The sequence below is a fragment of the Pogoniulus pusillus genome, chromosome 3, assembly GCF_015220805.1.
Source record: "Pogoniulus pusillus isolate bPogPus1 chromosome 3, bPogPus1.pri, whole genome shotgun sequence".
Taxonomy (NCBI): Eukaryota; Metazoa; Chordata; class Aves; order Piciformes; family Lybiidae; genus Pogoniulus; species Pogoniulus pusillus.
Window position 1 is genome coordinate 19,528,256 of NC_087266.1, and position 16,382 is coordinate 19,544,637.

The following is a 16,382-nucleotide window of genomic DNA, read 5'->3' on the forward strand; positions in this document are numbered from 1 at the left end:
CATCCTCTCAAACCCACTACCAACAATGGGTCAGTCAACTTCCTGCCCATGCTTCCAGTTTAAGTATCTGAGTGGCAGCTAACTTTTGCCCCCGCAGTTCCTGGTACATTCTTTTTAGAACATGGTGGCTGGTTTCTGCTCCTTCTGGTATGTAAATCATTGAAAGCAACCTGTTGAACCCTTCTGCCAACTCCCTCCATAATTCTGAGTGGATTCCTTCTGATCCCATAGATCTGTGTGTATCTGAGTGATTTCACTTTGGATTATGGGAGTTGGTTATCCAGAAGACAACCAATCTTACTACTAAAACCCAAAGCAAAGAAGGAATGAATTATCTCAGCCTTTTCATTATCCTTGGTCACTGTGTTTCTTGCCTCATCCCACAAAGGGCAGAGATTGTGCTTAGCTCTGGTTTTGCTCCTAATGTATTTATATAGAAACACCTTTTTTTTTAAATTGCCTGTTACAGAACACATTACAGTTTAGTATGCTGCTGTCCTGTGACAGAATCTGAACATCAGCACTGTCTTGCAAGCAATAGCACTGCATTTCTTTTTTTCAGCTATTGGTATTACATTTGGGTTCTCATCCCTTATTTTTGTTGTTTGGGGCTTTGTAAATCTTGGCTGTTGGCTTGGCTGGTTTGTGTGTGTGTGGTTTCTTAGTCTTATGTCTACCATATGGCTTTGGAAATTACTAGCTATTTGTGTCCTAATAAATTCCTTCTGTCATCCATGAACATATAGTCATAAACTATTCTTTCACATTCTAAAATTACCAAATGTTAATATTTCACCACCTAAGTTTTCAATAGGACCACTGGTTTCAGTTAGCAATACCAGCTATAGTTCAATTCCCGCTCCCAGTTTCAGACTAACCCATGATTTCTCAGTTGCACCCAGTAAAGAGAAGTCAGACAAATGCTTGTGCACTATGCCTGTGTTTCAAAGTCTACATACAGACTTTGTCTTTCTGTAGAAATGTATCAAAATTTGCTCTTCTGGCATTGTTTTTTTTCCAGAGGAAGTACATACTCGTGGAGTTTATACCAAAAGAAATACTCTGGAGTACTTCTTTAACTTTCAGACATACTTGGTTTTCAAATGTGGACAAGTTGTTAAATACTTCCAGCCAAGAATCTTGGAACATCTGTGGGGTTCATTCCTTGTAGAAGTTTTTCTCCCAGCCTCTCGCAGCATTGGATTTTTACCGTAACCTTCACATGTTTTTGTTGGTTTTGCTTTTCTGCATGAATCCTCAGCTTTCATGTTCTGGTTTAAGAAAGACAAGTAATAGTGTTAAAGTTCACACAACCCTGGAGCTGATCTATACACACATTACTATTTATTTCCGTTAAGTGAGCTTAATGGCTGAAAATGAGGGACTGATTGAGTGTGGTGTGAAGCAGTGATGATAGGCACAAACACGGGCAGGGACTTTACTGCCTTTACCTTCAGGCATCTACATCTGGACTAATCATCCTAAATGTCTTTTGCAGTCATGGGAGAGAAATAGGCATTTTTAGGGTGGAAATCACTAGACCTATTTTAAATATCTGCTTTTGGTATGGGATGACTTATAAACTACTTACTTGGAACGTGACAGGAATTAGTCATATGCTTAAGCTGTAATACTTCTATAGTATTTGGGGAGTAAATTCCTAGGATGTAAATGCCACAAAGGCACTATCACATAGGGACCTCTTCCCTCTGTCAGAAACAGCTTCCACTGGCAGATGTGTCAGTAACTCAGCATTTGGAGAGGCTGAACTTGCTTCCTGAAGGACTGATAGGTGCTGCTTCACGGGACTGTGAATAGGATATTTAATCCAAAATTCAGAGAACATATTTTAAACTTGAGGATTTTCCAAAATAAATAAAGTATGAAAAATTCTGGTCATAGACTGGATTTCTCCAAGACTAGTCCTGGTTTCATGCTAGGCTCACTGTTTATGTGTCTGATTCCTATGAATTTTAAGGGTTCTTCCTTTTTCGCATTGGCATGAATCTTATCATAGAATCAACCAGGTTGGAAGAGACCTCGAAGATCATCCAGTCCAACCTAGCACCCAGCCCTATCCAGTCAATTAGACCATGGCACTGAGTGCCTCATCCAGGCTTTTCTTGAACACCTCCAGGGACGGTGACTCCACCACCTCCCTGTGCAGCCCATTCCAATGGCAAATCACTCTCTCTGGCAAGAACTTCCTCCTAACATCCAGCCTATACCTACCCTGGCACAACTTGAGACTGTGTCCCCTTGTTCTGTTGCTGGTTGCCTGGGAGAAGAGACCAACCCCCACCTGGCTACAGCCTCCCTTCAGGTAGTTGTAGACAGCAATGAGGTCCCCCCTAAGCCTCCTCTTCTCCAGGCTAAACAACCCCAGCTCCCTCAGCCTCTCCTCATAGGGTTTGTGTTCCAGGCCTTTCACCAGCTTTGTTGCCCTTCTCTGGACACGTTCCAGCACCTCAACATCTCTCTTGAATTGAGGGGCCCAGAACTGGACGCAGTACTCAAGGTGTGGCCTGACCAGTGCTGAGCACAGGGGAAGAATAACCTCCCTCGTCCTACTGGCCACACTGTTCCTGATGCAGGCCAGGATGCCGTTCACCTCCTCTGTGTCATTCCAACATTGCCAGACTCCATGGTACTTTTCTGGTGAAAAATGAGTGAAGAAGCTACTGTAATAGACCTAAATACATGGTTAAGTAGTGTGCACATGTGTTTTATCAGTTCTTCAATTCTTATTTAGAAGTAAGATGCAGAGACTATTAACAGGTCAGTGCTTTAAATACCAAGTTTTTGTTACCTGCACATCATCTTCTCACAAGTGACTAGTGATAGGATGAGAGGAAATTGGCTTAAGTTGTGCCAGGGGAAGGTTAGGTTGGATGTTAGTAAAAGTTTCTTTACTGAAAGAGTGGTGAGATGTTAGAACAGGCTGCTCAGGAAGGTGGTGGAATTTCCATCCCTGGAGGTGTTCAAGAAGCATGTAGATGTGGTGCTTCAGGGTATAGTTTAATAGTCATGGTAGCTGGGTTACGGTTGGACTTGATGGTCTTAAAAGTCTCTTCCAACCTTCATGATTCTATGATCCTTCACCATGATGTGCTTTCTTGGACTTTACAAGATACATGCATGAGAAATTTGGTGTTCTACTAGAAGAGTCCAAGTCTGCCATGTGATATAGAGGTATTACTTCCATAAACTGTTAAAAGTTTTCAAGTAACACTGGAAAAACCCACACAGCTGGAAGATGTTTATGGTACCTTCCTCAGTACAAGACAGCTGACTTTCTAAACACAGCTTTTAAAGTGTTTACCTTCACCTTTATCTTGCATTTAACACTCAACAACAAATTAAATTTTGCTGTGAAGTGCAGTGCTGTGCCAAGTGTTCAAACTTTAAGATCCATGGGGTGAATAGTTCTTTTTATAGATTTTCCTCCTTCCCCCACCTTGAACCTTTAAATAATAAAAGGCTTGTGGGATTTACAAGAGGTTAATAGGCCGAGGCTACTTTGAACTCTTGGAAGAAGGGCTATGTTGCCTGTTTTTTCAGCTGTACTTACAAAGTACATGTGAACTATTTTTATGCACATTCTTAGTATAAATTTCATCTGGGGAAAAACAATTTATTGAGGTATTCTGTTTGAATTTCATAGAACTCCTTTTTAAAAATACTATGTAAACACTGAATTTAACACTGATTTCAAGGACAATTTTGTGCTCTGAAAAACCACCTGTGTGGGGTTTTTTTTGAGAGTGGGCTGTGTTAATCCAGGACAAAAGGTTTATTAGTTACAGTATAGTAAGCCTATAAAGTTCTTCTGCTGCTAAGCTGACTTTTCAATAATGATCTCTAAAATGTATTACTAAATGAGGGATCTTTTCCCTGTTCATTTCAAACGTTTTTCATTGTTCTCCAGCGCATTAAATCTGGCAGAGATGGCAGTGCACGCAGCCACAGAGAAGGAAGTGCTGGTGGTGGTAAGTACTTAACACCTCTACTTAAATACTAGATTTGTCAGGATCCTGAAGAAAAGAGTTTTTCTTAAGGTGTTTGCAAAACTTCTTTACATTTCCAGGTGCAAACAAATATACCTTGAGTAATATGCAAGTACATCACAAATTTTGTTTCATACTTCTTGATTATCTCATTGCTGTATAAAACCTCAACTGGTTGGTAGCATGGTTGGTATAAGATTTGTGCTTTAAGTATATCTCTAAGGATAATTTGTTTTCTTGTTTTCGGTAGTGTGGACTTGAACATTTTTATCCCATTACCTTTGGGAATATTTGCTGTAAGAAATAATTTATTAGAACATGTAAATCACAAAGAACACATATTCATTGTGTCTTTATTATGGAGGAAAGGTATTTTTGTGCCCACTATCCAGTCAGTTGCATTAGATGTTTGTTACAAGCTTCAAGAGGCTATTTTGTGCAGCCAGCTCTGTGTTGAGGAGAAGACACCCATACCATCTTTGAGCTCCTTCTTCCCCACTTCCCAGTATAGGAGAAGTGCTAGTCTTGCACAGCAGAAAACTTGCTCTCCAACTACTAAGTCTTCCTGCAGACATAGATTTACAGTGCTGACTTCATCAGTGTTAAACTCTAGCAATGTAAGTCTGGAAACTGGCCTGCTATGTCTCTTCTGCACTAGATAGTTTTGCAGTATGCAGACTAATGATTTTTCCCTCCTGTTACTAAATCTATGACATGTTAGTAATCTTAAACCTATCTGTTCCTGTCTACTGCTCTAAGGAAGCTGGCAGACTCTTGGCTACTTTGACTCTCTAGGAAAAAAGCAAACAAACACCCCAATTTTATTTGGACTCAAAAAGGGAATAGTATCTTTGTCTTCTGATTTTGATTTATCTTAGTATCAGCTGATCTCATAAAAAAAAATCCCCATAAATTCTTGCTTCTGTCTCATAAGTTCTTTCTCTGTAAGAGGAATGGAACTTTTTATCTTACTTGGTAATTTTGCTTCTCCACCTATATAGCAGATTCTTTACTACATTTATCCAAGTCTTTCACATCATCAAAAGTCCTGGAAATCACTGATGTAATCTTAAGATGATCTTAGAATGCTGTGACAGGTTTCCTGTGTTCTCTGAGGGTTAAGAATGAATGCTGGATGCACAAGAAAGATCTCATTGCTTTTTCTGCACAGTTATTTCAATAGAGGAGATTTTAAATAATTTCTTTCTATGTAGAAAAACCACCATTCACCTAGGATTGAATTTTACTTGTTCAGGGTCTCAAGCCAAAGAAATTCTTGGGGTGAAATACCTTGTTTTGGTAACAGAAAGGGATGAAAATATTTCTGGACTCTGTGTTGTTACATAAATCCTGTGATCAGGCAGCCAGCTAGAGATGCCAGCTGAACAGAGCATAAAACAGTATTGATCCCTGTTTCCTGTCACAGAGTGGCTTATAGTAAGTAGAAGTGAAGAGTAACACTGGCAGCAGGCAAAGGGTATTTAGAATGGTGCAGAACATTACATTAGGCATACAGGCAAGTGGCACAAAAGGTCTCTTTTCTTACAGCTATATTTTGTAATTATCCCCTAACCTCACTAGTGAAAAAGGGGATGTGTTATCAGGAGAGAGTGAAACAGTAATATAGCAAGAGTACATAAGTAATGATCACGCTGGAAAGATGCCTAAGGCAACATTAATCATCCCCCAAACTACCAGCTTGTCAGTACTTCTTTAAGAGACAGAAGCATCTATGTAAAGTTGTCTCTATATTATTGTTAAAAGAAGAATCCCTTCCCCTCCCTTCCAAAGCTGGACAAATGAGTCATTTGGTAATGCCTTGGAAGTACTAGAGCTTGCAATCAAAAGTAATGAACAAAGAGCAAATGCAAACATTTAGGCTGCTAACATAAAGAGGATAAGAAGATAAGCATAAGGCCTTGAGTTTGTCCTATCAATACTTCTTAATTTGTTGCTTAAGGTATTATGTCAGATTCATGAAAGAATATTAAAACCCAGAGCTTGGGAGCAAGTCTGTATAAAAGCATTTTTGAGAAGTCTCCTACAGACTGAGCGTCAAAGATCCAGTCTTTTGGGAAATAATTCTGCAAAACCATTGTAGGTACAAAGAAGGTCCTGTACTGAGCCTGGAGTTAATTTTCTGCTGGGATTCCTGATTAAAAGTTGAGGTGAGATGTACCTCTTGAATGTATTTTTAGAAGGAGTCAAACCCATTACACATTTTTCAGCTGGTAATGTTGACTCTGGGGAGCCTTATCAGTGAAGAAACTGCACGCTTAAAGCAACAGATGTTTTATGTTGTAGTTTATCTGCTGTTTGCTGAGGGTGACTCAAAGAAACCTGAATACCAATTTTGTCCAATGTTCAGCATTATTCACAGAATCTTGGTACACTTGAACAAAACCACCAAAACCTCAAGAAATATTTGTTAAGATTAGTCTTTTTCAGTGGTGTTGCCAAGACCAAATGGAATAATTTCCTTACACTGTGATGAGAGATCTGCCACCATTACTTGAACCCAAGGAAGCACAGAATCCTCCTTAGTTTAGTATTTACTAGCTAAATGAAGTATGTATTCCAAATATTTCAGGTGTGATGCATACTTTATTTCTTTGCTCTTACCAGCTCACTGTCCCCATATTTGCTGACATTCCTAACTGACTACTTTTTCCACAAGTATTTTGTTCCTAATATAAATATATTAGCAGCATTAATAGTGCATGGTTCCTTATTTTGGGAAATATATCTAAAGTTGCTTTTAAAGAGGAAGATAAGAGGAAAGAAAACTTAAGTCACAGAATCACAGAAACATTCTGTTTGGAGAAGACCCCCAGGATCACCAAGTCCAACTGTTACGCCTACTCTGCAAAGTTCACCCTCAAACACCACATCCAGACAACATCCAGGATCAGTGACTCAACCACCTCCCTGGGCAGCCCATTCCAATGCCTGACCACTCTTGCTGTGAAAAAGTTTCCTAATGTCTAGTCTAAACCCACCCAGTTGTGGTTTGAGGCTATTGCCTCTTGTTCTATTTACCTGTGAGAATAGACCGGCACCAACCTCCCCAAAACATCCTTTCAGGTAGCTGTAGACAGCGATGGAGGTCTCCCCTCAGCCTTCTCTTTTTCAGACTAAACAGCCCCAGTTCCTTCAGTTGTTCTTTGTAAGATTTATTCTCCAGGCCCTTCACCAGCTTTGCTGCCCTCCTCTGCACTCGCTCCAACACCTCCACATCCCTCTTGTATCGAGGTGCCCAAAACTGAACACAGTACTTGAGGTGTGGCGTCACCAAAGCAAAGTACAAGGTGACAATCACCTCCCTGTCCCTGCTGAGCACAGCATTTCTGATACAAGCCAGGATGCCCTTGGCTTTCTTTGCCACCTGGGCACACTGCTTGCTCATATTGAGTTGTCTATTACTACCCCTAGGTCCCTTTCTGCCAGGCAGCTTTCCAGCCACACTTCCCCAAGCCTGTGGTGTTGCTTGGGGTTGGTGTGGCCCAAGTGCAGGACCTGGCATTTGGCCTTGTTGAAGCTCATGCCATTAACACTGGCCCATCGAGCCAATCTATCCAAGCCCCTCTGTAGAGCCTCCCTTCCCTCCTGCAGATCAACACTTCCACCCAACTTGCTGTCATCTGCAAACTAACTGGTAATACATTCGGTGTCTTCATCAAGGTCATCAATAAAGATGTTAAACAGAAGTGGTCCCAACACTGAGCCTTGGGGAACACCACTTTTGACAGGCACCAGCTGAATTTAACTCCATTGACCACTACTCTTTAGGTCCTTTTGTCCAGCAGAGCTGTGCTTGTCCAAGCCACGAGCGGTAAGTTTGTCCATGAGAATTCTGTGGGGAACAGTGTCAAAGGCTTTTTGGAAGTCTAGGTAGACAATATCAACAGGCTTTCCTTAATCCAGTAGCTGGGTCGGGGTATGCACTACATAGGAACCTGTAAATGTAAATATTGATATAAAATACAAATTAAAACAGAAGATAATGCACCAAAGCATAATTTGAAGGATATAATGAGGTGCTGGAACGTGTCCAGAGAAGGGCAACAAAGCTGGTGAAAGGCCTGGAACACAAACCCTATGAGGAGAGGCTGAGGGAGCTGGGGTTGTTTAGCTTAGAGAAGAGGAGGCTCAGGGGGGACCTCATCGCTGTCTACAACTACCTGAAGGGAGGCTGTAGCCAGGTGGGGGTTGGCCTCTTCTCCCAGGCAACCAGCAACAGAACAAAGGGGACACAGTCTCAAGTGGTGCTAAGGAAGGTATAGGCTGGATGTTAGGAGGAAGTTCTTCACAGAGAGAGTGATTTCCCATTGGAATGGGCTGCCCAGGGAGGTGGTGGAGGCACCATCCCTTGAGGTCTTCAAGAAGAGCCTGGCTGAGGCACTTAGTGCCATGGTCTGGTTGACTGGATAGGGCCGGGGGATGGGTTGGACTGGATGATCTTGGAGGTCTTTTCCAACCTGGTTGATTCTATGATAATATGCAGGGATGGTAGACAGAATGGAATAAAAGGAGACCAAGAAAACCAATATCTCTATCAATGTCAGTTAAAGTCTGCTCTTGTCTTGGGAGAAGCATAAGTGTTAAATCTAAAATGCCTACCCAAATTTGAAGACCTTTGTTCATTCACATTATAAACAAAATTAAATTTTCTTCTCTCCACAATTATTAGATTCGATTCCCAATCTTATGGATTCATGTTGGAAGCACGTGACATTGGTACACTCATTTGAAATTCTTCTTTTCAATTTAAAAAAGGAGGGAACTAACAGTACACCTGAGTCTAGGTAGTTCTCAAAGATTTCCTTTCCAGTAAGCTTTTGTTGTCTTCCTGTTGGCTTTTTTTTTTGGGGTGTGTGTGCTTTGCAGAGATGTGATAGTAACATCCAGAATTTGGAAGTCAGGACACTGTGGTTTTTACTATCCTAAGAGATTTTTACTGTTCAGTAGCATAGTGCCTTTCACAGATAAGGGAAAGTGTGACTTTAAGGAGCACATTACCATAGCAGTGTTTACTTGGTCTCTGTTTGCCCTGCTCTCTGAATGAGGAGTTTTGTACTGGGCTGAGAGGGGAGTTGTGCTGTGTAAGAGGAGCCATGCAGTCTTGGACAAGTGCCTAAAGAAGCAATGTTGAATTGAGAAGATGAAAAGCTTTGCACTTTGCATTCTCTCTTTTCCCCTTTTCATTTAATCTGTGACAGTGTCAGCAGAGAAACGGGTTTGTCCATCCCAAACAAACATCTCATATTCAGGCACCTTTAACCAGCTCATATGGAAGTATATTATACATGTTAGGGCTACAAGCAGATAACCTTGACCACGACAGAGGCAAGAGATTATCTTTTTGCTCTGCAGCCAGGATTTCATGATCCCTTATATTTTCTAGTGTTTGTGTGCCTGCTGATGCCTCATTAATTACAATTGTTGTGGGATGGTTTTATTTGCTGTGTAATTATCTAATAACCTTACCTTCTTGAACTAGGAACCTGTGGCCTTGTGTGGATATCAGCTGCTATAATCACAGAGCTTGTGGTCTTGTGGATAAGCAGCTATCTTCCTGGGACAGTGGCGTCAAAATACCTTGGGACAAACATTGTTGAGGCAAACATGAAGAAAACAAACTTAACTCCTTACACCTACTCCTGCTTTTTTTCTGTCCTCAAAATGTTTTCATCTGCATCATCTTTGAAGCTCAGCACACACCTCCTTCTTTTGCAGGCCTGTGCAAAGCTCACTGAAATCCAGAGGAGGCCTTTTTGTAATTTCACAGCCCATTTATTGAGACTCCCAGCCAAACCCATTGATTTCTTTCAGTTTCTTCACATTCTTCTTTAGGCATTCACTTCTTCCAATGAAACCTGTCTGAAAATTGATCCAAGGGGAGGATCAATGTACATTAAAATAGATTTTCCTTGCTTTGAAGTTTCAGCTGTAATCTGTGTCTTGTAAGCATATCAACTGTTTGACATGTGGCTGTATGTATTCAGTCTTTCCTGGAGCAGAGACTTTGTCTTCCAGTTGAAGGCTGAGTAAACTGAAATCCGCAGTAGTATTTATAAAGAAAGCAAGCTTTGCCTTCTTTGTGGAAGCTTTTGATTATTTTAATAGTAGCAATGTTTATAAAAAGAATATTTAGAGTAAAGAAGAAACAAACATGTGTCGCCAAGTCCAGATCTTGCAATGAATGTTTGCTGAATGAACCCCATTTTTTCTCCTCGCAGATGGATGACTTTTAATCACAGCACTGTTTCATGTTGTAAATGGGCACATTTGGATTTGGCTGCACGGCGTATCCTGCCTTGTAAACATACTAAGCCAAACAGCAAATGTTTTCTCCCACGAGAAAAAAAAATGACATAAAAATTGGTTTTAGCAGATGAGGTTGAAAAGCTTGCCCTGAATGTGAAAAAGAGACTCGGGGCTGAACGGAATATCTGAAGGGTCTGGAATACTGCTGTGGCAAGAGAACATGAGTCTGACGTTGGCCGGGCACGAGGAAGCCCTCAGAGCTGACACATTCCTTGGGGCCCCACTGCAAACTGAGCTGCCAGCACAGTGTTTACAGCGAGGTGCTGGGCCAGCGTGGTCTGTGTACATGAACTGTGCCTGCATGCCATGCAGACAGCACATATTAAACACACTCTTCTAATTAAAAGCAGAGTTAGTGTTGTATTTAATCTTGACAGCATTCAGCAGGTGGATCAGACAGACATCTATGAAATGTCCATATACATTGTGGCAGTGTTGAGTCTTATGCTTATTTTAACTCCCAAATGTGAGTGCAATTTATAAGCAACTGAAATGTCAACATTTGAAGTAAGAAATATTTTAATGTGTTTACTCCAAAGTAAATAAGGAGATATATAGATGTTTGGGGTTTTTTTAACTAAACCACACGTGTGGACACAGTGTCCATTGTGTTTTAATGACCACTATTAAAAATGACTACTCTATCCATCAAGAAAAGATGGTTTAATCCAAATCCAATAGTAGCTTAATTTGTGCTTGACAGATAGTAGCTGAATTTATCTTGGACAGATAGTAGGTGAATTTATGTTGTCTTGTATCATGAGTACACAGAACATAACAGCATGTTGTTTGTCTTCAATTTTTTTTTTTCTTCCCCCCAGATAGTGTTGGTGCCAGAGGGGAAAAGCTGAGTGCCAAACTAAAAGCTTTCCCTGCAACAAGTGAACCCTATGAAAGTAGCAGCAGCAAAGAAATAGGCAAGTGGGCATCTTAATACCTTTTTATTCTCAAAGAGAGGGTAGATGGGGAAAAGATGTTATTGTCAGAGCAGGTAAAATTGGACAATTGGGAAACCATTTTCTTCATGAAATAAATGTGAAGAATGACTGAATGACTTCAGCTTCATTGTTCAGAGCTCACTCTAAGGTAATTGTAAATATTAAGAAATCTGTCCATGTAAGTACTTACTGTTTTTGATATCTGTGAGCTACATCCTTTAGTCAGTTCTTGTGGTTCTGCAGTTTTAAGTTCTTCACTGAGACTGAACTTTCCAGGGAGTTTGAAAACACAGATTCACGTGGAATGTGGTGTTTTATAAAATGCTGATGCTTTAATGCTTTTCCAAAGTCTTTTTCACACTTAATAATGGTGATAAAATAAAGATAAATTTGTTCTTCAAAGAAAGCTTCTACCCATAGCACTCAGGTAATTTGCTCTTGTGGTATGCCTTAGTTCCTGAATGTGTTTTCTTGTTCGTATGCTGTGATCTGCATTCCAAAGACACCTTACAGATATGTAATGCTAAAACCCACTCTTGTGTTTGATTGTGTTTTGAAACAAAACTAAAATGCTTGAAGGTAACTATTTCAAATGTGTTTATTTAAACTCTAGATGCCTCCTACATAGATCCGCTTGGCCCACAAGCAGAAAGACCAAAAACTGCAGCAAGAAAAAGACCCGAGGAAGATGACTTTGCTGATGAGGAACTAGGAGAGGATTTGCTTCCAGAATAGCATATCATCTACTCAGAATTTTATATCCTTTGAAAGGTTTTAGCAGAAGAACTTTAATCCATGATGATTTTGTAGTTGATTTTGATAAAATATATGTGAAATATTTTGATTATATGGTATGTTACATTAAAAATGTGGATTTCAAGTTGCAGTGTCTTCTGTAATTGATTAAAAAACAAACAAACAAAAACCTGAGGTTATTTTGCTCATAGATAAAACTTCTATGATAATTCAAACTCATTGTGAGATATATCCAATGCATAATGGTTTTTCTTTTGTAGATGTATCCAATGATGAGGAAACACAGCAGCCTCTAAAATGTCACCATCTCACCCTTCAATGCAAAGTACGTCAAGCAGTCTTGCAGTGTTGGAAGTCACACAGCCTTCATCCAATGCTAGAATTTATTTAATATCTGTGAAGTTCCTTTCTGAAAAAGTTCAATGTAACTTGGTCATCTTTAAGACTCCAATTCTGCAAAACACTTAGCACCGATACTGAGGAAGGCATCTTAACTTCAGTCCTTGCTTAGCTGAACTAGGCACATTTTGCATCTCTTGGTAATCTCCTAGATACTTTTGCAGCTGCAAAGATGAGGAATTTTGTTTTGGTTGGTTGGGGTTTTTTTTATTTCAAGTAGTCAGTGGGCAGGGTTTAGTCTAGTTTGTTCCCTTTAGTTAATTAGATTTCAGCTTTTAAATCTGGTGTTGGGGGTTGTGGCAGTCACTACACAGAGGTAGCTTTCTGTAGCCTGGGTTGAGCATGTGCGAAGATGTTAGTTACAGAAATTGTCATTTTGCTTATGAACTGAACAAGTTTGATCTGAAGTCACTGAGACATGTTAGATAGGGAAGTGGGGTTCCTGATTAGTATTTTTATCTGTGAAAAGTTACATAAATCAGCTGCTCAGACTTTCCTAATAAATACTTGAAAAACTAGTACAGTGAGGTGCCAGAGACTTCTGTTTAAAACATTGGCCTGAGTTGGTTTAATAGTTAGACTTCAGTTACTATGCTGGGAAATGCAAGGAGATATCATCTACAACTTCCAATGCTCATTCTTGGTGTTGGTGCTCAGACTGTTTCCCAGATAATGATGCTGCAAAGTTCTCTTTGTGTCTTCATCAAATACTCTTTTCATGTTTTACAAGCATCTGACTGATTTCATAGGATGTATTTGTAAGTGGTCAGAAATACTTCTGTAGTGGCACAATTGTAGGAATGAAGTCCTGTGAGTTTATGGCACCGTTAGTGAACTGCTTTGTGTAGAACTTGTGTTTCCCATGATACTGCTGCTACAGTTGGTCTAGGACTGCAGCAGCTTCTGCCTGGGAGTGTGAGCAAAGCACATCAAGTTTGGTTTATGGAACATCCTGAGGAGATCACCAATGAAGAAAAAACACCATAAGCTGTGGGCCTGATCCTTCCAGTGGATGGAATAGAGCATGAGAAGAAAGTGGATGCTGCCTGTTTTATTTCTGCAAGTCTTTCCTGTGCAGCAGTTCTTTCTTAGCAGCAAGACAGGAAGGATAAAAAAAAAATTATCTCATCTGCTGCAGGTAGGGACAGGAAGGTTAAGAATAGATGGCTAAAGAACTTGGATGCCACACTGCAGTACTAGCACGACAAACCAGAGCAGTTTTTGGCTCTTTGACTCTTCAACTCAGCTGAGTAAACCTTTGTGTCTTTTACAATGACAAATACAGAAATCTGCTGCCTCCTTTGTTCCTGGTGAATCCTCAGTTTCGCTGCAGACTCTATGACTGACACTCAGTACAACAATGTATATTTTTAATATTTTCAGTGAAAGTCAAGGAGAAATGGAAAGTCGAGTTGAACAATTCTCAGAAAAGGGCTCAGGCAGATGATTTAACCTTATGGCCACAGCTGGGACCTAGCTTTCTCTTACATGTGCTTTGGTCAGTGCAGTGGAATGAGGTATCTGAATAATCATAGTGGGAGAAAGTATTTGGAACCATGGCAGGAAACACAGATAAACCTGTGACACCGTGCAAAGCAGAAGACAGATGAGATCTCATTGTGGTCTTGTAACAGGGAGTAGAAGAGTATTTTATCAAACATGGTAGTTGTGTAGATGTGTCCCAAATAAAGTGATATGAATTACTAATCACTTGAGGATATGATTCAGAACTTAGTCTGTGGAAACACTCTTACAGACATCGGAGAGATTTTGATCAGCAGCAGTTTCTTGGTTTGAACTGTACACTATGTAAAATTCTGTGTTTTACAAACAGAATTGTGCTTTTGTTCTTCTCCTCCACAGACTCCCAGGAACTTCTGGAACTGGAATTCTATAATAAGCCCTGTTGACAGACAAAATTATTTAGCTCAGGTTTGTCTTCTTCAAAATGATGTTAATTACAGCTGTGTCTCTACTAGAAGTGCAACACTGCCAGGGCAGGCCCAGAACAGAGGAGGTGATGTGTAATCTCCCATACCATAAGACCAGTAGCAGACTCCTCAGTATAGTTTTGGCCCATGACTATCAGCAATCTCCCAGACAACTCCTTTGAGTGACCTAAAAATTACTCTGGGCCAGGAATAATTTTTCATGAGTATCTGTAACGTCCTCCTTCTGCTGTGTGTGTTTTGTGTGAAGAAACACTAGATCTGACATCCCACCTGACATGCGTTCTGCTGCAGGTGGAGAGTGATGCAGGCTAATATAATCAATCTGCTCATGGGAAAGAAGCTGTGTGCATGTCCAAAGTGGTATGTTAGCATGTTGTGGAGGGCCTTGGCCTATTGGTAGGTGAACACACCTCCATGATTCAGGAAGCTGAGTCCTTGAAGCATGGCCATGACAGTGGAATGCTCTGCCTGAAGTAGTTGGCTGAGTTATACATTATTATTGTGCTACATTGATGCCCATTCTGGACATGGCCTGTCTGGTGTTTAGGTCAAGAGCAGTATGACTTGTGTTCTCTGCTACCATGCAGAATGTACTCAGCCCTGTGACAGGTATCAGAAACCACAGGATTGGAAAGCACAAGTTGAATGATTCTACCTTCATCCTAGAAATTCAAGCAGAAACATTTAGTCAGGTTTGGTTGTGCAAAACAGTCTTCATTTCTAGAAAAGGTGGAAAGTAATCACAGCCATTCCATCCCCTGAAAGAGACATTTGTCTTCTTAATTTCCTTCACAGTCGTCTTTGCCTGTTGCTGATTCCAAAGTAGGTGGGAAAAAAAATCCGTTGAATAGCCTTGTAGAGCATAGGTTGTGAACATGCTAGCTGTTAACCTGGTGATGAATATCTTAGCAGTATAAATAGCCAAATATAAATGATTACCTATTTATTTCTAAACAAGCATGTGCAGTGTCAAAGCATTCACACATTCCATGTTTCATCCCGAACATTCTTCTCTAAAGACACTGTAACTCATTGATTTTAAAGCAAAGCGCCTCCACCACCTCCCTGGGCAGTCCATTCCAGTGGCAAATCACTCTCCCTGTGAAGAACTTCCTCCTAACATCCAGCCTATACCTTCCCTGGCACCACTTAAGACTGTGCCCCCTTGTTCTGTTGCTGGTTGTCTGGGAGAAGAGACCACCCCCCACCTTGCTACAGCCTCCCTTCAGGCAGTTGTAGACAGCAATGAGGTCTCCCCTGAGCCTCCTCTTCTCCAGGCTAAGAAACCCCAGCTCCCTCAGCCTCTCCCCACAGGGTTTGTGTTCCAGGCCCCTCACCCCCGTGAAGGGAGCCTGAATAGGTGGTTAATCGTTGTGCACCAAATACTCAAGTGAGAAATTCTAAAGGCTGTTTTTAATGCAAATCATTCCAATGAACCAAATCTTTTATGACACAGAATATTAGAGATGCTTATTTGTGTGGGTTGTGCCAGAGACCTGATGATATTGCATTATGTGTCTGTCAGAAGTACTGGAAAACCAGCACAGAACAAATGGAGAAGTCATTAGAGGTGAGATTCCTCTCAAGCTCATCTAGATATGTGTGATGCAAGTTTCTCACTTTCTTAAGTAGGCTTCCTTTCTAGTCAGCGGGGAGTCACGTTGCACTCTGATTTAATCAATCTACCTCGACAGGAAGAACGTGTGGATGAGGCCTCGTACGGACAGCTCGGAGCCCCTCCAGTTCATCAACTCAGGAGACGCTATCTGGAGCTGGGCACGTTGGAGGTACTGAACTCCTGCAAGGCAGGGCGCCACTTGCTCCAAAGTGACTGAAAGAGTCTGGACTGCAGAAGTCACTTCCTCTGCTGCAGTTACATAGGCAGAGTTTTGCTGGTTTCAGCTGTAAATCCTCACATTTTCTCTCATCAGCACTGACACGCTGGCTCTAACTGGGCCAAAAACATCCTGTCTCTGCCTCGGTCTAGTGTCGCGGCCCGGTGG

The 16,382-nt window shown here is 41.0% G+C and overlaps 1 protein-coding gene across 4 annotated transcripts in view; it reads left to right on the top strand.

Moving 5' to 3' along the window:
* Nucleotides 1–12,152, top strand: part of IFT88 (intraflagellar transport 88) — a 52,778-nt gene extending 40,626 nt beyond the window's left edge. For 3 of the 4 annotated variants that reach the window (XM_064171623.1, XM_064171634.1, XM_064171644.1), the window contains exons 24-26: nucleotides 3,929–3,989; nucleotides 11,156–11,251; nucleotides 11,886–12,152. In XM_064171623.1, coding sequence (XP_064027693.1) covers nucleotides 3,929–3,989; nucleotides 11,156–11,251; nucleotides 11,886–12,007 — 279 coding nt within the window. In that variant the 3' untranslated portion in view covers nucleotides 12,008–12,152. Of the gene's footprint in view, nucleotides 1–3,928; nucleotides 3,990–6,108; nucleotides 6,176–9,507; nucleotides 9,948–11,155; nucleotides 11,252–11,885 lie in introns of those variants that run through there. The other variant, XM_064171654.1, reaches the window with a different exon arrangement.
* Nucleotides 12,153–16,382: the final 4,230 nt, after the last annotated feature.